At 36.9% G+C, this 23,914-nt stretch overlaps 1 protein-coding gene across 2 annotated transcripts; it reads right to left on the minus strand.

Annotated features, from left to right (window-relative positions):
- Positions 1-23,550, minus strand: si:dkeyp-27e10.3. 2 transcript variants are annotated; one of them, XM_017355284.4, is made up of 22 exons: positions 23,180-23,550; positions 21,872-22,083; positions 13,818-15,119; positions 11,259-11,347; positions 11,008-11,182; positions 10,365-10,495; positions 9,480-9,666; positions 9,320-9,379; positions 7,750-7,904; positions 7,507-7,684; positions 7,172-7,356; positions 6,784-6,989; positions 4,963-5,090; positions 4,842-4,856; positions 4,338-4,564; positions 3,848-4,077; positions 3,617-3,761; positions 2,481-2,834; positions 2,339-2,391; positions 1,658-1,785; positions 1,038-1,192; positions 1-280 (listed from the first exon to the last, which is right to left on the minus strand). In XM_017355284.4, exons 2-22 carry the CDS (start codon positions 21,978-21,980, stop codon positions 50-52), a joined length of 4,443 nt encoding a protein of 1,480 aa, XP_017210773.1. In that variant the 5' UTR covers positions 21,981-22,083; positions 23,180-23,550; the 3' UTR covers positions 1-49. The 2 variants fall into 2 exon arrangements, with proteins under 2 accessions (XP_017210773.1, XP_017210771.1); XM_017355282.4 differs by having other exon boundaries at positions 7,109-7,356.
- Between the last annotated feature and the right edge of the window lie 364 nt (positions 23,551-23,914).

Genomic DNA, 23,914 nt, shown 5'->3' on the forward strand with positions numbered 1-23,914 from the left:
GTAGTACATTAGGAAGTTTACCAGGACTGGGGTGTTGGGATGGTCTTTCTCAACTGTGGTAGCTGACGACAGCAACTTGTTTCTGAGAAAGTCTCTGCAGTTCTTCCCTGATGGCCTTGATGAGAGAGGCGGAGGAGTGAGGTGGTGGAGAGTGCTCTTCTGGGGCGATGTAACCCGCGTTTGAGGCTTCCAGGTGGGACTGGGGGGGTGCAGAATCCTGCAGGGACGTCCTGGGCATCTGGAATACTGGTGAAGAAGAGTATTCTGGGAATGTCATTATCTGAGGAACAGGAGGAGAGAGAGAAAGAGAAATAATGTAAATATTCTGTAAAACAATGTAAAAAAAATTTATATATACAAAAAAATATGAACATATTCACTGTTTAAATATATAAATAAAATATAAATTTTACTTGCATTTAATTTTTTTTAAAAAAAAAGTTAACAAAGTTTTTAATATGGACTAAATGTATTTTTAATGTAGATTTTAATATTTTAAAGAAATCACATTTAAATATATTCAGTAAGAAATAATGGTTAAAATACAACAATTCAAGATTTAAAAAATTACATACAGATTCCACCTAAATAAATATATAATATAGATAAAAATATATTATAATAAAAATGGTAAAATAAAATAGTACACAAACACAAGCTTAAATATGTATAAATGATAAAATAATACAAACAATATATATTTTAATTTAAAAGTATTAATCAAATCAAATAGGTGTTAAAGAGTTAACATCTTATCTATTACTATTTTTACAAATGTGTCAAAAGAATTAGTTTGCATTACCTTGATTTAAAAAATTGTAACAAATTTAAACCAATTAATTAATTGCCTGTTCATTTACATTATTGCATTTCTAATTATACGACTGCAATGCTTTGGCTATACAATATGTATAGTCACAATATTTGGCTATACAGATATGTAATTTCATAATATATATAATTTAAGATCTACCATTAAATATACCATTCTGGAAACTCAATACAAAAATTAATACAAAATTGCATGCTTGATTTACAGCCTCTCGGTTGGATCCTGGTCGAGAGATCTCCTCATCTGAGCGGTACTGAGCCCAGCTTGATCCTGAGGGTCCAGAAACACTACGGCCAACTCCAGGATACAATCCAATCCGACTCGACAAGCCCACTTGTGTCAACTGATGCAACTGCGCACCTACACACACAGCTCACTATGAGGGACTTTATTTTATAATAAAACAAAAATCACACTAATGCCTATTAAAATGAGTAGATTTTAACAAAAAATAGTGCATATTTTATATATATTTTATATAAGACATATTGCATATATATATTTCTGTGTGGAGTTTGCATGTTCTCCTCATGTTCGTGTTGGTTTCCCCTGAGTGCTCTAGTTTCCCCCACAGTCCAAAGACTGCGGTATAGGTGAATTGAATAAACTAAATTGGCTGTAGTGTGTGCATGCGAATGCAAGAGTGTATGGGTGTTTCCAAGTGCTGGGTTGCAACTGGAAGGGCATCCGCTGCCTAAAACATGAGGTAGAATAGTTGGTGGCTCATTGTGCTGTAGCAACCCCTGATAAATAAGGGACCAAGCCAAAGGAAAATGAATGAATGAATGAATATTGCGTATATTTAAAAATAAAACATATTGTTACCTGTGCTGCCCCCTACTGGTCGTGGTCGAGAGGACGAGGGCATCTCGTCTCCATATTGTCCCCTGCTGGAATACCCAGGATCTGACTGCATCTCTGCAGACACCAGATACCCAGAGACCTGTGTCTGCCTGTTAAATCATACAAACAATACACTGTGTAAATATATGTCAGTAAATACTCGCTCGATAATTAAATACTGCAAGGCTAAATGTGATGTAGCAGCATGTTTGCTTTTCTCTAACCCTGTTATTTGCTCTGATAATTATGTTTAACAAGGATTATCGTCCTCCTTTAAAATGTACACTTTTTTCAACTTCCTCTTATCTTTTCATGTTAAGTCGCGATCACACTGCAGTTTTCGCCCCAAAGAGTTCCATTCATATGGATGTGAATGTGGCAGAGAAGGAAACGTAAGCTTGTGTGACAGGTTTTGCATGTCGCAGCGTTGCAAAGTTCAAGCTTGGTAAAGTCTGACCTGCGAAATCGCATCATGTGATTGCGTGAGACCAAATAGAGGGTCAAAATATGACCTCTCGCTTGCTTTTATAAATGTTTAATCATCTTGTTTAATCCAGTCCCTTTTCACAACACCATACGATAGTTTTAAATGCTTAAATTCATTTAAATTCTTAAGCCAGTTTAGTCCATTCCATAAAAAAACCCTCCCAGAATCCTGCTCACCTCTGCAGTAAACCCTGGACCGATGTGGGAGACATTCCTAGCTCTGCATACCTCTACAGAACACACACAGAGAGAGAAAACAAAATGAAAACATGATATTTCACATTCAAATTCAAGCGCTCTAAAAGCTACAGTCACTCACAGCGGAGAAAGGACTGTGTGCAGGAGCTGCTGGGTAAGAAGAGGAGCCCCATTGGCGTGCAGGGCGTGGAGACGGGCTGGAAGGTTGACCGGGGCTGATTCCTCCAACACCAGTGTCCGCCGTAACGCCAGTAAACGTTAGAGGAGCAGGACTTCCTTGAGAAGAGGGCGAGACCAGAGCAAAAGCATCGTCCAATAAGGAGTGCATCTGCTGCCGGGCTTCTTCAATGGTTGGCTGAGGGGGGACGTAAGCGGGCGGTGAAGGGGCGGGGCCAGACGGAGGCGATCCAGGGTCTAAAAACACCTCATCAGTAGGAGAAGGACTTCCAGCATCTGGGAGCTGATCTGCGTCAGACTACAGGAAGAGAATTAATGAGTTTATTAAAAGCAGGATAACGCAACACTATTGCTATTTAAAGTGTATTTAGTGTGCTTTAAACAGGTGAGTGGGCTTGACAAACCACTTGTGGAAACACTCTCCTCTCTATATGCACTGGACACTTAAACTCCATTTTACAAGGACTAATAACTTACAACTCAAACTAAAAATATAAATTAAAATCCCGCTTGGAGTGGGGTAAGTCAAACCAGAGGAGTTTCAATGGTGCCGTGACCCCATTGGAAGTGAGATTTAGGTTTAACTAGTTAGAGTTTTGTGGGAAAACCTGACTCCCGTGGCCACAAAAGGTGCACTGAAATTATAGGCTGATGTCTTTGGCATTTTTTTAGCATGCCAATGCCCAAAATACCAGTTCAAATCTCTCAATGGAGCACAATAAGTATATTCTGAGATGTTAAATTGGTGCCGTGACCCGGATTAGATTGAGGTTTAGGGGGTAGAAATGCTAGTTTGAATACGGAGGAGACTGAATCATTGAGATATTCAAATCTTTGTGGTGAGGTGAGAACATTCGGTGTATTTGCAATAATACAGTGATGCGGATAGGAGGAAATATCATTCTTAACAAAAAACCTACAAAGACACTTAAAGAATAAGATTATTAAGATTATTAACTATAACAACACTTACTCTACACATTACTATAACAAAAATGATTTTAGGATCCACACTAATGCACAATAACATTATAGTGCAGTACTGTGTGCAACTTAAATGCTAAAATGTTTATGTCCTACCACATAGGCTACGTTGTTGACCCCAGGGTACTTCCTGTAGGTGGCGTCTCGATCAGAAATGAGGCGATCTTTGTCTCTCGGACTTCCGCTTCCACTTAAATTCTGCTGCCTCTGCCTGTGTCTGGGTGAGCGTCTTCCTCTGGAACTGTAATTTACAAACAAATTACATTCCCTGTTCTTGACAGAAAACTGTAGGCAAGTTGCAGTACAAGCGAAATGTGTTTTTCTGACCTCTTGCGTGGCTCTCCGCACGACGAGTGTGTGTGCTCGTCAGGATGCAAGATCTTGTGTATCTGCTCCTGAGCTTGTTGATACACTCGCTGCTGCTCGGAGTTGTCGCCGAACGCTGCCATGATGTCCTCCATGGAGGGGAACTCGTAGTGGCCCTTTCGTTTGGCACGCAGGCGGATCTTATTGCGATGGTGTTCGATCTCAGATTTATGCCTCAAGGCCACTTGGATCTGCATCATATACATAAAAACCATATGAATACTTTCTTTGAAGATAAACATTATAACATTATTCGTCATTGAATATTAAAGAGATAGTTCATCCAAAGTCTTTTATTCTGCGATAATTTATTCACCCTTCCCTTCACTCAGAACAAAAAACACATATAAATGTTTAAAACCCCACGAGAGCAAGTAAATGATGTGGTAATTTAAAAAACTATCTCTTTAAAAAGGCACATCCCGGAAGGTAAACATGAATGTTTGCTAACCTCACTGTTGACCTTTGCTCCGTCAGTAATCTTGTCTGTCAGATTGGGACTCAGGGGTTGGTTATGTGGATGTGAGGGTGGGCTCGGCATGGGCTGCATGGCGATAAGCTGTATCTTATTGGACACCCTGCGTGTTCCATCGGACGAGCCTCGAGACACACGGTCCACATGCTCGAATATGGACGATGAGGACAACTGCTCATCCACACCGCTTCCAGGCTGAGCACCTGAACATCAAGGACAGTAGTTTAGCACACTGTAAAAAGCAATTAGTTGACTTTATTTAAAAGAAAAGTAAACTCAGTGCCTTATAATTATTATGTAAACAAACTATGTGCATAATTCTTATAGTTAGGTCAGTGGGTTTACTGACTTTATTTAAAATAAAATCAACTTGTTGCTTTTAAGGCAATGGGTTTACTCACTTTTTATGCACTGTTTTACAGTGCATTTATAACTAACAATATGCAAATGCAATACATGTACATTGGCAAAGAAACTTACCAAGTTTATTTTTAGCTGATGAACCGAGAAAAGAAGGAGAAGAGAAAGTATTAAAAATCAAAAATCAGTTTCATTACTTTTTACAATACAAATCCCAGCATTTTTTGTGTTCAATATGTACCATGCTTGCTCTTTCGATGTTGGGGTTTGCTGTCACTGGGTGTCACAGCAGGTCTGGTGCTCTCCTCTGCTGATTCTCTACCACTAGATGCTTCACTTCCTAAAGAATCACCATCAGATGGAGACAACCTGACAAAAAAACAATATCTGCAAGTTAAAAACTGAAAGAAAAGCTGTTAAATAATCTGTATATCTCTTTCCATATCCACTCCATGGTGTTTTGTCGTTAATTTGGTTTATCCTGCAAGTTTTTTCTTTCCCCTGTTATTTATTTATTTATTTTTAATTTTTAAATTTATTTATTTCCCATCATTACTGCTATGTTATGACATGCATGACTCCAGACTATGTAATTATGTATTAGACCCAAATTACTGTGTTAATCTGCCTTGGGATGTTCAGGTTTTGGGTGTGGGGCTCAGATTAAAACAAAAATAGAAAGAAGGAAACAAAAAAAAAAAAACTCATACAAACCAATGTTATTATTGTTACTAAAGCTAAAAGCTGAAACAAAAGTAAATATGGGATGTAAAGTTCACAACTGTATTCTTCTAAGCACTGGGTTTTGATCATTTGTCAGCAAGTATAATAGTAAAAGTTATAAAAGCATTCAATATAAATGTCTATAATAAACACCAAGCCTAAACAACAATTTTAATAGCAAATTTGAGCTTACTGGTGCACAGAAAATGCTTGAAGCAGATTTAATTACATAAGCGTTATTGCATTATGTAAGTCAGTTTGAAATCTAAGCTAGAGCTCATTTTAAAATGATTTAAAATGTGACTTGTGTATTCAAGATAATATAAAAATATATATATTCTGAATACTGCATTGCCAACTGTCAAAATACATTAATAAAATGTATTAAAATTAAGCACTAAAACTAATAAATACTCATTTCTAATAAGTGATTTCTTTGATCTTAGCCATGATGAGAGTACATATTATTTTACTAGATATTTTAAGATGCTAGTATTCAGCTTAAAGTGCAAGTTAGAGGCCTAACTAGGTTAATCAGGCAAGTCATTGTATAAAGATGGTTTGTTCTGTAGACAATCAAAAAATATTATTTAAAGGGGCAAATAATATTGGCCTTAAAATGGTTTTAAAAAGAAAAAACTGCTTAAAACAAATAAAACTTTCTCCAGAAGAAAAAGTCTTATTGGAAATACTGTGAAAAAATCCTTGCGCTGTTAAACATTATTTGGAAAATATTTTTAAAAGAAATTCACAGGAGGGCGAATGTGTGCAAAGATAAGTTAAATAAAAAGTAAGACATAAAAATTATATGAAACTTCAAAATGAATAATAATAATATTAAAAAAACATATTAAATTACATAAATTAAACTAAAATAAAACAAGAAAATACACTAAAATACATTGAATATTGAAAATATTAATCAGAGTATTAAAAAAAAAAAAGAGTAAAAAAAAACATTGCTAGTCATGAACTAGAATCTGTATTACATTTTCGTATTTATCTAGCAAGAAAATGTATTCGTTTGATGTGGTCCGCTCCTAACATTCCAATATGTGGCTGAACCATTTTATTACCCTTACAAAAACTGACTTGCATCAGAAATCTGATGATTTCTAGCATATCTGGAATTCTCTATGGGACAACATCCTATGATGTAGACTACTTTTTGTTTATTTTACCCTTTAAAAAAGACTTGAATTACAAGCTGATGGACAATTGTTTAACAGATGGCTGTATTATTGTATATGATGACATGAGACAGCTATACCATCTTTAAATAATTGTTAAAAAAATACACTGCTAAACACATGGCACATGATTACAGCCAGTCCCTTACCGGCCTCTCCTTCGTGCTGCACGTGATGCTTTCGTAGACGAGCTCTTCGATTTAGGCGTGTTCAATTCACCGCCCTCTGAGGGTGTGGCCTCTTTGACAGACGGCGGTAACGGGGCGGGTTCCTGAATTACCATGATGTCATCCTTACTATGCTGCCCCAGATGCAGCTTAGCAAAATCAAAGCCTTTAACGCTGGGAGGCTGCAACTGAAACAACAAACAAGCATGAACAGATGATAAATATGGCGCAGCACATTAAACCGACTCTTCCCAAAGTAGCCCATTTTCAGTAAAAGCCCTTGACACGGATGAGTACAGGCACGCACCTCCTTCACAAGTGGTGTCTGTGAGTGGGTAAAACATTCATACACACACTCATTGACCCAGACCTTCTGTCTCTGCTGGATGGTGCTCATGGCGTCTGGCTGAAACTCCAGCTTCTCCGAGCGGCACAGTTTCCAGTAGAGGATGATGATGATGAGGACCACCACCAGCACTGGGACCACCACTCCTACGATCAGCCACACGTTACTGGGCTGAGTCTCAGACGGCGGCAGGGCCAGTTTTTCCACCGCTGAAACAGAGTGAAATGTAAGACAGCTGGCAAGATTAGAAGATCATTTAGGTCATTTAAAATGGCTTGTTTTCCTTTTCCCACAAGGATTTAATGAAGATGTTCAGGTTTTGTGGGCTGAATTAAATAAACTATTAAATGTTGACTCACGTGTGGCTAGAACTCCGTGTACGCGGTATCCCAGTACGATGGCGGCTCTCTGCAGGTTCAGTCTGTTCAGCATTGCCGCTGTGGCCTGGGCTGGCAGTCTCTCTCCCGAACCCTCTTCCACAAAATACACCAGCTCCAGCGGATAGTCAGGCCCATCCAGTCGAGACGCTCGCACAATCTGAGGTACATTCATGTTTAGCTGATGTTTGGGAAAGATAAACAAAAATGTGTGTTTGTTTGTACCTGTACGCTATTGTTGCCAACACTAGTAGATCTTCTCCATCGTCGATTGTTAATTCCGATCCCAAGTCCTTCTCCAACCAGCAATGCTAATCGTCGCTCCATTTTGGCCTGAAAGGTCCGCTCGTTCACACGCTGATCCAACACACCCAGTAAAACTAGAGCAAATGCATATGAGAAGCTTCAGAAATATGAAAAATAAAATACTGGGGAAACAAATCTAAACTTAAGTCTTTTAGTATAATATACAGTTGAATTATTAGAAATCCTGTATATTTTTTCCCCAATTTTTGTTTGGGAAACAGAGAGCAGATTTTTTTAAACACATTTCTAAACATAATAGTTTTAATAACTAATTTCTAATAACTGATTTCTTTTATCTTTGCCATGATGACAGTAACTAATATTTTACAAGATATTTTTCAAGACACTAGTATTCAGCTTAAAGTGACATTTAAAGGCTTAACTAGGTTAATAAGGTTAACTGGGCAGGTTAAGTATTTAGGCAAGTCATAGTATAACAGCTTTTTGTTCTGTAGATAATTGAAAATAAAACTATTGCTAAAGGGGGGCTACTAATATTGACCTTAAAATGGTTTATAAAAAATTAAAAACTGCTTTTATTCTAGCCGAAATAAAACGAATAAGACTTTCTCCAGAAGAAAAAATATTATAGGAAATACTGTGAAAAATTCATTGCTCTGTTAAACACTATTTGGAAAATATTTCAAGAAGAAAATATTTCACAGGATGGCTAATCATTTTACTCTTCAACTGTAAACTTGCAAGTGTTGAATTAATTGTTCTAATAATGAGAAAGATTTGATCCTATTATTGAGTTTAATATAAGTAAATCTACAACCGATGTTAATAAAATACATTAAAAATTAAAATAATTAAATAAATATTATCATCTCATATTAGAACTCACTTAAAGATAAGTTGCTTCTTTAATAGGTATTAATATTAATGACTATGTTTCTCTTGTGATACTAATTCTAATGCATAACAGAGACTTGCATAACGTGCTTTGGATAAAATAGACAGTGGTAAGTCATGAATAAATTATTAAATGATTGAAGGATCAATATATAATATGATATATTATCCTGCCTGTCACTCAAATCGGCTGCACTTAAATGCATTTTGGATTTTTTTTTTGTTTGTTAAATACTTCTTTCCAATCCCAGGTGAACTTTTTTGAAGATAATGTGGAGTTTACTTGATTCAAAATTGTGAAGAGATTCTTTTTTTTCAAATAACACTTTTTCTTTTCTTATTAAAGATTTTTCTCATTAATATTATTTCTTTCTAACCAAATTATTCCGGATAAGCAATGGTGGGAGCTACTTTATAGTTATTTTTAAATCCTATTAAATCCATAATAATAGAAATAGCCCTGTATACAGACAAAGTGATCCAGCAAAAACATTGCACCGCTAAAATATTATTATATACACAAGTAAAAGTTCTTCTAAAAGGTTTCAATTTTAATCTTTACTCAAAAAGTCCTCATTAAAATATCGAAGATCTTGGAATTAATTTGTCTAGAATTTCTAACACATCCACATACCTGTTTTCACCCAGGATGCACGTAACAAGTGGGACACATTGAGTTCAGGATAATGAAAAGCTGGAAGACAAACATGCCATAAAATCAGACATGAATAATAGTCTATCAAAAATTGAGCTTGTGTGTGTGTGTGTGTGTGTATATACACTATGTGACTCACGTTCAGCGATCTGTAGGGTAGGAAAACCAAGGTAGAAGCTGAACTCCACAGCACTAAGCTGCCTCATGTGGCCGCTCACATCCGATCCAGTTAGAAAACCACGAGAATCACGCACAGCAAACGTGATGTCCACTGGAGCCTTCTGCGGACGCTGACCCTTGGGAAGGCTACTAGTTATGTTCACAATCTAAGAAACAAAAAAAAGTCAATACACGTGTAAGAAATAAACAGAATTAAGGAGTCTTATTACTTTATATGAGACTTATTATTTAGACTATATTTATTTGACACTTTGATTGACATTCTCCCTTTGTTCATGTCATCAGTGAGGGAAAGCCTTGTCCATTAGTAACGATTAGTGAGTCATTAGCATAGACAGCCCTGAGTGAGAAGCAGCCGTCCGCCATCTAAAGTTTTTACCTGCTGAAGCTAATGTCACCGACTAAGAGGTATTAAAAAATGGAGTTTTAGGATGCACAAATGAACTCTGTGGTCTCCATAGACTGCCTTGCTCTGAGACACTTTTGACATTTTCAGATTTTCACAGAGATAACATTAGTCCTGTTTTGAATCTGCTGCTAAGCTGATGCATAGGAGTTTGTAGCTTCGCCCTCTTTTAAAAAGAGCACAGTCTTATTTGAATTTAAAGACACAGTCACTGAAACTGCACTATTGGGATTAAAAAAGTAAAAGGGTAGTTTCAAAGAGTTATAAAAAACATATTTGTTGGGTTTTTGAGCTTAAAACTTCACATGCACACTCAAGATACATCACAGACTTATTTTACGTCTTGTAAAAAGGGGTGTAATAGGTCCCCTTTAAATGTGAAAAAGAAAAGTGATGTGTAAATGCTGCAAATATTGTTTTAATAAAAAGAGTTCATACATGGACTGTGAAATTCCCATTTTCTTGTGAGCGTTTGCGCACTTCCGCATATGCCATGAGGAGCCCCTTTTCCACTCGCTCGCTAAAGCTACACAGACGCACATCCACATGACCTGGCACAAACTGCAGCACTGCATGACAAACAAAAAAAATACAGTCTTTCTTAAAATAAAAACACAACATGTAACACATTATATTATTGTAAATACTTAAATATATTAAAGTTTGTTGCTATCTCTGTTTGATTAACTCCTTATTTGTGGAATGATCATCTTTATGTTGGTAATGCAATGTGTTACTGGAGATAAATCATTAAAATAATAATAATTAATCATATTAAATTTATCATACACTGAAAAAAATTATCTATTGGATTTACTTAAATTTTTTGAAGGTAAGTGGGTGCAAACAATTTCTATGGGCTGAATTAAAACAAATTAAGTTAAGCATTACTAAATTTAAATTGTTGGTTTAAATTAAGCCCAAATAAATAGTTCTAATCTAATCTAATCTAATCTAATCTAATGCATAGCAACTAATGTTATTTATTTATTTTTTATTTTTTATTTTATTGCTCAGAATGTTTCAAATAAATCAGTTCACCAGTTTTATTAATTATATGGAGTGTTTGTGTCTCTCTCACCTGTGTGGACCTGATGCTTGTAATCAGGCACTGCATATATAGTTGTAACAGAGAGAATGGTAGAAGACGATGTGCTGTGCATTGGTTGGCGGAGAGCATTGATGACTGACACAGCAGTGTAGACCAGTGGACCAGAAAAAGCCCGAAAGATAAAATTGGGTGGATATTTGTGGACCTGGATGGACGAATTGATATATTAGATATCACTGATCACAAAGATAAAATGCTGCTGTGTGATCTCCAACACTCACCTTTAGCTCCACTGAACGGTTAAACTCTCGTCGAAGAATCTCAAGAACATGATTTTTAGCAAACTCCACTGATGATCCACTTGGCATACCTGTTGTAAAGTAATAAATAGATAATAAATAGCCTATAAATTAAAAGCATTTATACACATTCTAAAGCAGAATTTATCCGTAAGTGATCATGATGACATGCTACAGATTGCATTTAGCAGTGTTAAAAATATTTATTTAAATATGAAGATGTAAATGAAAGTTTAATGTGATGTTTGATGTGATCAAAAAGGCTAAATAAATAATAATACCTAATGAATTTCTTTAAAATATAATTTAAGGAATTACATAAAGATTACATTCAACTGTAATTAAATTGCAAGTTAAATTAAAGGTTAAACGTAAACTATTAGAGTTTTTAAAAATTACCTAAATGCATAAAAAGGACAATGTTGTGTGATAAATATATATATATGAGCAATATCACACTCGTAGCAGTGCGATATGGCTGTATATCGGCAATGGTGGGAGGCGTGTGTTGGCAAAAGGCCGCAGGCCGAGTGCCTTAGTGCTCCCACCAGTGCCGATATACAGCCATATCGCACTGCTACGAGTGTGATATTGCGTTTATACAACAGTTTGACGGCAAAATTGTGTATTTAAAAACAAAATCAAACATGGAGAGTCTCAAAAACCCTTTTGTTTGAGGAACTACTTTCTTCCACCGTGGATTCAAATCATAAACTAACAGTTAAACAGCTGAGCAAGCCTCTTTTAAACTTTAGATCTGTAGTGTCTGCTTTTAGCTGGTTCTATGTGGGCAGAGTAATACACAAAGGGTAAAGAGGCTGTACGGGTGCTGATATTACTTATAAATATCACAGCTATCAGCCAATCAGATTCAAGAACCAGACGTAACTGTTGTGTGTGTATATATATATATATATATATATATATATATATATATATATATATATATATATATATATATATATATTATTTTTTTTTAAATGTGAAGATTAGTTTAATGTGATAATCTATAAATAAATGTCAGTATTTCATTAATTGCTTTAAAATATAATCGAACGAATCACATAAAGATTACATCTAACAGGGTTAAATGAAGTGTTAATTCTTCGTGTTTTTAAAGATTAATTAAATACAAAAAAGGACAATGATGTGTGATAAATAACATATAAGGCATGTAAATAATATTTAAAATAAATTATCAAATTAACCCTCAGTTAAGTCAAGAACTAGTAACATTTTTGACAACTTTACTGACATTGATAACAATATAATGATTTTATAATAGTTTAATAGTTAAAAGTCCTTCATAAAAATCCAAAGTTTTGTAATAACCCCCAATAACATTCCTCATTGGTTTTTCCCAATAAATATTTTATTCAGTGCCCTATAAAGGGTTGATAAATTATAAAAAATCAATAAATGAAAACTAAAATAAGTTGCTTTAAATTCCTTGATAATTTACTTATTTTTTACTTCAATTTTAGTGACAATACTTAACATAATACATTTTTTAAATGTAAAAAATTCCAATATCTTTTTAAGATCCTCCTGATAGCATGCAAAAAACCATAAGGAGAAATTGGCTTAAAGATACCACTTTGAACTGTAAACAGTGGTTTGATATTATTGAAGAAATCCTGACATTGGAGGAACTTACATACATACTGAAAATGAAAACAAGTGCGTTCAGAAAGAACTGGGAAAAGTGGTTGATATACAAAGAAAATAAAGAGTCGCGCTTTATTTTGATGGTCCGTTTGTTGAATTTACATTTACATTGTATCTGCATGCCAACTAATTCTCATTAGATTATAAGTAGACTGTTGGGGTTAGGGTTAGTGCAAGTTGACATGTACATGCAAAGTTTCTTATAGTCAGTTAAATGTCTGTTGAAGGAGCAGTATCAGCAGATATTAAGCAGTCTACTAATGGACCATCAAAATAAAGTGTTAAAGACATCCCCAACTAAGTAAACTATTATTGTCATAGAAATGGTAACCTCATCTGTTTGGCTTTGTTGTTATACATGTCAACTTTATTTACTTGTTATTTTAAATGTTTTATTTCTCTTGCATAATGGTATGCACTAAGATGAATATATGAAGAGTTCAGATGCAAAAACCTCTAAAAGCCATCTGATATTTTCTGCTAAAATTACCATTTTTCTCCAACTCCTGTGTGTAGGCTCAGTAATTTTACATTTCCAGTGACAAATAAGTTATTTGCATTGCCTTTAAAGTAAAATAACTTAACAAAAACATAGGAGGCTGAAAAAAATGGTCATTTTAAGAGAATATTTCAGATGGCATTTAGAGGTTTTTGCATCTGAACTCTTCATTTATATACTGTATGTACATGATATGAAGTTATATATAAATCTATTATAGCACAGTATATAATTTTAATATGACATGCATATGTACAATATCTAAACTGCTTTATTGTTGTGATTTTTTCTTTATTTTTTAATGAATTGTTAAAATTGTGACTATGAGACTAAATAAATATAAAAGTTTTATTAAAAATATCCTGTTTTCTTACCCACTCGGACAAGGTACATTTCTGATTTGCTGATGTTGCAGACATTCTGTCGTGGTGCGATGGGCTGATGAATTTTGGGAATTGTAGGCGGTGCACTTTTAGTGGAGAGGCTTGTGGGATTTGTAGTAGTGGTGGTTGTTGTTGTTGTTGTTGTAGTTCTAGAGATGGTTTTGACTGTGGTCGTACGGGGTTTTGTAGCAGGGGGCTTCAGCGTGACGGCTTGTATTACTGGACCCTCAGAGATGCTGGCTGGAGGGGGCGCTGTTGGCACTGATGGTTTGGTTTTGCCCATATGAGATGTAGGTATGGAAGGAACACCCTTCTCCGGAGCTTTTGGAGGTCGCTGGGTCTCAGTGCTCAATGGGACAAGAGGTTTTGTAGGTTTCTCAGATGGAATTGGTTGATGAGTTATCCCATCAACCTGATCCGGGACTTTTCCCAAAGTTCCAGTAGGACTGTCGGTGGGTCCCAAAGTGTGCGTGGGAGTAATATGAGGATGCGTTTTATTCCTCGCAATACTAGCGTTCTCTTTGGCTTGTAACGTGTTGTAGTATTCCAAACTGTTCATGTCGGGAAGCAGCATTTCGGTTGGCTCAATAGGAAACAACTCCGCCCAATCGAAATCCAGATCATCGTCTCTATCAGAATCAGGAGCCAATGGGAGGCGGGGATCAGTAGGATGGGCGGTCCTTAAATGAGTCCCATATTTTACGGTAGCGCTGGGCTGGAGGTGTCTGGATGAAAGAGGAAGAATGGGACGGGAAGGGAAAGCTGTGTTGTAGCTAACCGTGGCATCTTCGTCAAAATCATATGGATCGTATCCATGCGTCGGTAATGTGGTGACCAGTGAAAACTCCTCTCCTTCAGATCCCATGAATGTAAGAGTTTCCAGGTAGTCTCCAGAACCCCAGTCCATCTCCGCCGAGTGGATTGGATATAAGTCTTCGGGTGGCACTAGGGTGGGTGGGGCTGGGGTAGGGAGTCTGTCGTCCCGCAGAGGTGGCATCTGGCTGGGCGTGAGTAGATCTGGTGGACGTAACAGCAAGTGGATGCCTTGGGCCCCATCGCCTAGGTTACCCGAGCCTTCAGATCCAAGGGACGGGGTGGGATCTATGCTGGAGGCACTGTCATGGTGACCTGGGGATGGTGAGGGGTGTTTGGTACCTGGAGGCGTGTGTGCTGGACGCCTGGTCCTTTCAGAGCGATGAGCAGATGAGGATGATGAAGATAAGGCAGGAGGTGAGCGTGTTCTTGCCGGAAGTTGATTGATGCTCCTTCTGGACACGTTGGAAGGTAGCTCCGCTAAAGAAAGAGGAGGATAGGAAAGTTTTGAGCTTGCCGCAGGATGGCACACAACCAAACCACAAGAAATTCAATATTTGCAAACAGCAGAAGGACAGACTGTAAATACACCTCATCCAAACTGTTCAGAGCAAACAATGCAGGAAAAGCCCAGAATTTACCTTAGGCTCTTATTTTTAAACAACACCACTCGCTGGATGAGAATTAAATCAGAAAGAGCTTTATTGGCAGGTATGTTTACACATACTAAGATGTTGTTTTTATGAGTGCATGGAAATGACAGTGACAGTAAAGACCCAAATAATAAAGGTAATAACAATTTTTTTTAAAGAATATACATTTTGACAAATGTATGTACAGTATGTTCTTATAAACAATATTGTATGTATACAGTAGCTATATAATGTGCTAATTAAATGTTAAATTTGTGTGTAAATAAAAAGGTGTATGTGTGTATGAATGGTGTTTGTTCCTCTTACAAATTAAGCCTTGTTTACACCTGTTACCTAGATTTGTTTTGGTCAATCGGACTACAAGTAGTAGATACTTTCTAGCACTTTCCTCATTTTTTTTTACGGCAGGGTCTGTACTATAGGCAGGTGTATTTATGCACTGTTTTTGATCTTATGCTGATCTCATGATGTGAATTAAACTTAAACAATGTACATTTGAACATGAAAGGAAGTTACAATTTATTAAAAATTGTTAAAATAATACAGAGCTGCAGCTTTCATTTCTGATATGATATTTGTAAATCTATGCCATGTGGGTTTGTTTTAGAATCAGGACTAAACATTGTGCTCTTTATATTTGTTCACCCTTAAAGCAAACTTAAATGGATGGTTTCTAAATTTCTGTCGTTATTTATTCAACTTTGAATTGTTCCAAACCTGTTTGAGATATTTTCTTCTTCTGTTGAACAAAGAAGATATTTTGAAGAATGTTGTAAACCAGTAAACATTGAGTTGTATTATCAAATACGCTGACGACACAGTTTTGTTATCCTTGTTAACAAATACAGATTGTAATGACAGCGATAATCATTATGCGTTTTTTAAGTGCTGCAAAGAAGCTGAACTACAACTGAATATCACAAAAAAAGAAAGAGATGGGGATTGATTTTAGAGAAAATGTCTTAGAAGTGAAACCATTTTAACGGAAAACAAGTTGAAAAGGTACAGGAATATAAGTATATTGGTACAATATTTGCTATCACATTAAAGTTCCAGCAAAACTCAGAAGCTGTTGCTAAGAAAGTGCATCAGAGAGAGTATGTTCTTAGAAAACGGAACTCTTTATGTGTAGAAAAACGTATACTGAGAACTTTATATAACACCTGTATCGAGAGTTTATTAAGCTTTTCCTTTTTATGCTGGTTCTCCTCACTTTCCGTTAAAGACAAAAATCGCCTTGAAAACTTAGTCAAGACTTGCTTCAAGATTATCGGTTTACCTCTGAAGAGTCTAGCAGAGTTACACGAACAGCAAATATTAAGGAAAACTCAAAGTGTTATAGGGGACAACTCCCATCCTCTGAAGCCTTTTTTTGTTCTGTTGCCCTATGAAAGAAGGTTAAGAAGCATCAGATGCTCTTCTAACAGATATAAATTCACCTTTGTTCCTCAGGCAATAAGGCTTTAAAACATTACATTTAAGCAGGTTTTAAAAAAATAAATAAATTAATATATATTTCTTTCCTATGTCTTTTTTTGTACTATTTATGAAGTCATTATGAAGCATTCTGGATTTTTAATATTGTTTATAAGTGATCTGTCTCTTTATGTGTTTGTTGTATCATAAAATGCTACTACCCTAATCTAATTGGCTCTGGTGGGATTAATAAAGTTGTTAAACTTAAACTAATTGAGTTATGTTGTATTTGTTTTTTCTTTACTTTGGATGTTACTGGTTTCCAACACTCCTCAAAATATTTCTTTTACAGTTGTTGTTTTGTGTTCAACAGAAGAAAAGAAATCCTAAATTAGGTTGGAATAAGTCAAATCTGAGTAAATGATGACAGAATTTTCATTTTTGGTCGAACTATCTCTAAGCTTTCACCTGGCAAAGTTGAATCCTTTCTTACTAGCATAAATGCATGTAACAATTCATAAAACTTCGTAAAACATATTAATAATTAATAGCATACTAGTATAAAAGTAACAACTGCAATAAAGATCAGGAGCAACCACATATTTAGCACTACAAGATGTTAGTTCAGCCATTTAAAAACCCACAATCTGAATATTGGCATTTACCGCCCTCTAGTGGATAATGTATATACAGTCTGCAATTCTATTTCTTGCACAAAACAATAATTTCCACTCTGAGACACAAATGGCACTGTTACTGTAAAACTATGATCCTATTATGGTTTAGCATGGAGTGAAACGTCAACCGCTAAACTAAAACTCATATCACAAGTCTTGCTGTCGCAGTAAATGTGACACTGTTGACTTTTAAAATGACTGTTTCTTCTCTCAGCCAGCCATAAGGTACCGAGCTGAGCTGTCCTTTTATTAATGTGACCGTGATTCATCGGCATTGTGGGCCACTGTGGGTAGAACAGAGTGTTTGTGGGTAATGAGGCTGATTGAACAGCACGGTGTGAGGGAGCAGGGGAGCACAGGAAAGCTGAGCGACATTAGTAGGCCACTGTGTCAAACTAGCTTAGGACACACAGAGGAAAAGAGAGTGTCAACATCGCATATACCGAAGCAAAGACGGACATTTAACTGAAATCAAAAGCAAACTGAAATCGAACAGCAGCTTCATATGCCATTGATGATGGTATCAGACAGTGCCAGACACAGACAACATGCCCTGTCATGTTTCCTCAGGCCAAATATCATGCTGTTCATCATGTAAGAAACGCTCAGTTGAAAAATAGCAATCCGTCTGTTTGGTGAGTCATAATATGACACAAAATAAATCATATTTCTGGAGTTTACTGCTTGTCATCGAAGAGCACATGTCAATAGCTAATTCTGCATCTGTTTTCTAAGAAGAAAAAGGGGTGATGAACAGCTTATTCAGCCCAGTTCACCTCAATCATCTGACACATTTAGACTCTTTTGAGTTTAATTGTTTAGATATGTTCGTTCTAAAGGCACAGGACATCAACATAACATTAGATTGATGTTGTACCTTAACATCGTGGGAATGTTGTATTTTGCTTGGAAATGAAAATCTGGTTGATGTCGGAACCCAATGTCAGGCCGACGTCAATATCCAATGTCCAGCCTAAAATCAACCAGGAATCTAATGATGTTACAGCTTGACGTTGTGTGGACGTTACCACTATGACTTAGGATATTGGTTGTCTTACCTGATGAATAAATTTCAATAGTTTATGTCTATATGATGTTGGTTTAAGATGTTGGCTATTGGAGTGTCAAAATAACGTTGTCCTTAAATGCTGGCTAGACCTTGAATTTCGGTTACCTCACGTCATGACTTATATGTCTAATATTAACGTCTTATGATGTTGTGTGCCTGTTTGGTCGTCACCTCGCATACAAAAGGAGCATACAACTATTTCTCTTTTTTTATAATGAGATATTTAAATCTTTGCTCAAATAGTCTCAATAAAACTATGCAATTTGGGGGTGCTTATTTAGTTAAGTAATTTATCAATATCTTATTTACCTCTAGATTTCTTCATAACCTTTGACCTAAAACAGTAAAATACCATTGTCATGATCACCAGCGATCTAACCACGAGGATGTTTCTCAATATGCGTTCTTCAGCGGTTCTTGTGTAACCTCATCACCAGCTGCCAAAATTCAGTTCCAATGCTCAAGACCGCAAGAACAGAGGACAAATGAAAGTTCCCGGATGTGTTCTTGATACGGAGGACGCACCGATGCAGGCTTGAGCACCGAGCCCACTCTAGAAGTCCCAGAAGTCATTGCGACTGGAGGTGGGAAGCACAGAATTTTATTTAGATTTAATATTAAAGTTCAGAGATATCACTTATTTACCTCAGGAGTTTCCCTAAATGAAACGGTAAATATAAACATTACCATGGACATCTTAATAAAGGAATAAACACATTGAGGGTGTTTGTTTGCTAAAAGTCGTATTAAAATCTGTTTTTGCAATGCATATTTATGTTTTTAAGCACGGTATATATTTTGAAAAGGGGAAAAACAGTAAGTCGTTGTATGAATGCTGTATTGTTTAAATAATTTTCCATTTAAAACCGGTAAAGGTCACATGACCATCAGGAAGAACGCAGCATCTCATTTCTCAGAGGTCGCATTCTCTGTTCTCGAGCTCTTCCGAGTACATTCTTCCGAGGACACCAGGCAAGACCGGTCTCTAGAAGAATGCAAGTCCATTCTCTGCGTTCTTGGAATTAAGAAACAGCCCTAGAGTTTGCTGGTAAACATTCGCTTTCACACAAACTACCAATCCGCCATATTATGGACTACAGATCCCAGTCATGCAATACACACACCGGTTCCTGATCCTGACTGATTGCAAACACACAGCTGATGCTGCTCAAGTACTGATTACACACACATATATACGACTCACCTAACAGATAATAAGACTTAGCAATGAGTGACTCAAAGTAAGCCGTATATATGTGTGTAATCAGTATTGCTTGATCAGTATGGTGTTTGGACCGTTATTGGTGCCTTCTCTTGTCGATTAGCACAGCACTTGTCTCACTTGCATAAACACAAACCATACTAAAACCTTTTTGCTATGCTGAAACATTTTATATACTAAAATTTGGGGCATACTAAAACAGGACATTTCAGTAATTGGTGGATATTGGTGGGGATATGTCCACTCCGTCCATGCCAATTCTACGCCCTTGCTATGCTCTATAAGGACACTACAGAAGAGCCTTTGTGTCAATACATTTGGCTCCATAAGGATCAATGTGGCGCACACTTTAAAAAAATCATTTCAAAAACTCAAACATCACACGAGTCTCAAATCTTGAACATCCTTCTGGATATGAAGCCGCTGATGTGTGTGTGTTGAAACACTGGGCTGAACCACTCAAGGGAACGACATGCGAAATAACTTCAGTAATTAACTTCAGACTCAGTTAACTGTCAGAGCATCCCAACGGAGAACACAACTTCACACGGGGGAAAGAGAAACCCTGTCTTACACACACACACACACACACACACACACAAGCCACAGTTTCGAGGTGCAGTCCTATGAATGGCGTGGTCAGGCGAGGTGTTTCCATGGTGATGCTGTGTGTTGCAAGTGTGTGTGTGTGTGTGTTGCAGGAGTATGTCACACACACCGTCCGCTTCATCAGTATGCTACAGACGCACGGCGAGAGCACACAGGCATTTCTCACACCGACAGAATGAGCTCACGCGCACACGTACACCGACTCCACTGACACAGATTCCCAAGCATCGAGGAGAAAACGCCATCTATGAATAGCAGCACATTATTACGGACCTAAGTCCACTTAGCTTTGATGTTGCTAAATCCAATCATCAATTGGCAACCATCAGATACCGCAGAGCCACAGAAAAAGAAAGACTGTGTGTGAGAAGGAGACTTCGCTCCTCAATGCAAGATCAATGGCTTTAATGGGGGGCTTGTTGCACCACAGGACACATTTCCATCACAGCTGTGGCTCGCCGGGGTGTGTGACTCCTAATGAACCCCTATCCTTTATGACAGCGAGTGTGTGTGTGTGTGTGTGTGTGTGTGTATGCAGTCGATGAAGCGGTGAGTGTTTGAAACTTGCATCTTATCTTTCAGAGAGTGTTGAGATGCTCTCATCCATCTGTCTGGGTTGTGTGTGTATGGTATAGTGATGTGTAACCAGTGTAAATGTTCACGGTAATCAGCCTGCTGTCAGACGAACACAACCACAGCAGATCTTCAGTTACTGAGCGAGTATCTTAAAAATAAAGGTGACAAAAGGAGGGTTTTCACTGTAATGGGATGCAAGATCCATTTTGGATTGCTCAAAGAATGATTTCCTCAAATCGAGCAACTATTAAAACAACATTTTTTACTTTTTGTAAATATTGTTTTGATAATCTGAAGTATTTTCCAGTGATACTACTTGCCTAAATGCATTGAGTTGCTGCCATGTGAGTGGCTGATTAGAAATTTAAATCAACGGGCAGTTGGACAGCCATACCTAATATTTTATAATGATATAAACATTACAATATATTGTAAAATCATACAATAGTTTTATTGTAGTAATATTTTATATTTTAACTTTTAATTTTTAAAAACAAATCATATACAGTTTTAACAATTTCAACTTAATAAAGTTACTTTATACTTTTCAAGTACATATCTGATGTAAGAAGTTTGGCTAACTAAAATACTGGAAACTCATGAACCTTTATCAACCTTTAATAGCATTTGTGCAATGAAAGTTTTCAATACCATGTAGACTTTTTTTTCTGTGAGACACCAACCATTCATATCTGAATCATCAGCATGCAATTTCAAGGAAATATCAGGCCAAGAACTGGCTCTGTGGGCAGATATGCTTTTCTTGTCCCACACACTTCTCTACACAATTCACTGTGAATCCCATTCATTCTGCAGTTCACACGTCATTCACACAAAGACAGAATCACTCGTACATCCGCCCACTGTTCCTCTGACGCTCAAATCATCAGTGATGAAAAAGACTCCAGGTTTATAATACTGACTCATAAGAAACAGAATAAAAAGTAAAGGAAGTGTCAAAAAGCAAAGGTAGCCCTCTAAAAGCAAGCATGGACCATTTGATGAAATACCTGCATTGTGTGTGCTGAGTGTCACCGTGAAGCCCACCAGCATCACAGCGGCGAGCAGAAACACACAACATCCGAGCAGATGCCGCGGGACCATCCTTGAACTCTCCATTTTCACTTGTTTCTTATTCAGGACAGGCCATCCGACCCTGATAAAATGTCCCCCGGATAGACACAGGTCTTCCTGCTCGGTATCCTTCCTTGTCTGGATGTTACTGCGGGAAACATAATATGTCAGAGAGTAAAGATGAAGCTCACATTGCATTTTTTAAAATCATATGGGAAGAATGAGGCTTCATTATCATCCTCATGGAATCAATCGATCAAACACACACCATGATCAACCAATAATGCACACACGCACACAAACAAATTGACAGTTTTATCTTTAAAAAAAACATGCAATCAGATGTATAGTTACTAAAACATATTAACAATCAATGCAAATTATATATTTTCTAATGATTTATGTAAATAAAAATGTATATTTGAGGGTTTTGTCCATCTATCCACACTTTAAGTTTACATATTTGTATATTATACAGAAATATTTGTCTTACAAGGTTAACACACAGTATTTTGACCATTAAAATCATGTTAATACAAATTATCATATAAAAAAAAGATGATTATGACAAATGACATGTCTCATTTTTATTCAACTATAAATTACATTTAATATTTTGTCCATTTAATATTTTAGTTTTAGCATTTTACATTGATTAGTTCCATTTATTGTCATGTTTTAAATGTTTTGTTTATTTTATACTCATAAGGTCAATTACAACAACAAATTAAAGAATCATCTATCTATCTATCTATCTATCTATCTATCTATCTATCTATCTATCTATCTATCTATCTATCTATCTATCTATCTAATTTATCTGTCTGTCTATCTGTCTGTCTATCTCGCATCCATCATCCCCAGCATGTTGATTTCATTTGTACTCAAAGCCTTGCAAACATACAATGCCACAAAGTCAGCTTACACAGTGTGGGAATGTAGGTTATAATAAAGAGAGATCGCGGGCACGCGCGGCCCAAGGCTCCCGTAAGGTTAATATCGCGCGCATCATGTCAGACAGGTATAAAGATAACGGGTATGATCTAAGGCAGATAAATAGCGGTACAGATGGAAAAGGGCGGGTGTAGGAACCAACCAAGCGCATGCACTGTGTCAATGAGAGAAAAAACAGCATCTGCGGATGCAAACACCAGCGAGCTCTTTCTAAATCCACAGATTATATGTCACATATTTAATTTATGCGTATATGCAAGTATACTAAAGGTGATTGGCGTTTTCTTTACCTGTCATGTTGAGATGCACACCTCGCGCGGATGCGGCTCGCGAGCGCGCGCCCCTTTTACACACCCGATATCATGATGACAGAACGGCCATAAATCCAGAATATCGATGTTATCACTCAAATCAGATTATACATATCATAAATTGACGCTGCCAGCTCCTGGTATGGACGGTATCCAGTTCGTGGGTTGTTTTCCGGTAATTGTGCAGAAGCGGTTATAACGGTCTTGCTTATCCCATGCACGGCCCATTTCCCAGGATCCGATCCCCTACAAACGCGCTGGACAAATCGCACCGCTTAAGTAAATATGTGAGCCGCTTCTAAACGATATCGTTGGCAGCGCATGTCCATTTCTCCAGCAGAAAACACTCCAGCGGGGAGAAATACGCCTTATCGATATCTGCGGCGCTCGGCGTGAAGACCCGCCCCTTGGATTTATTCATAAGAAACGTATAGAATACATGAGCAACTGTCATTGGCTGTCAACGGCATCTCGTAGCAACACACACACGCGCATATCATTTCAGTTTGTACTCTGGGCATATATTACTGTACATCATTTTGTAGTACTATTTCAGATTGTTTTAGTATTTCTAGCATGAGGTTCTTCCTTTTTTGGCTTAAATAACTGTCTAATATCTTAAAGGGATAGTTGACCCAAAAACAATGCAAGATGTGGGTGAATTTCTTTCTTCTGCAAAATGTTGTAGCAGATTGTTTTAAACAAAACCCTCAT

Source organism: Danio rerio, chromosome 4 (genome assembly GCF_049306965.1).
Source record: "Danio rerio strain Tuebingen ecotype United States chromosome 4, GRCz12tu, whole genome shotgun sequence".
NCBI lineage: Eukaryota > Metazoa > Chordata > Actinopteri > Cypriniformes > Danionidae > Danio > Danio rerio.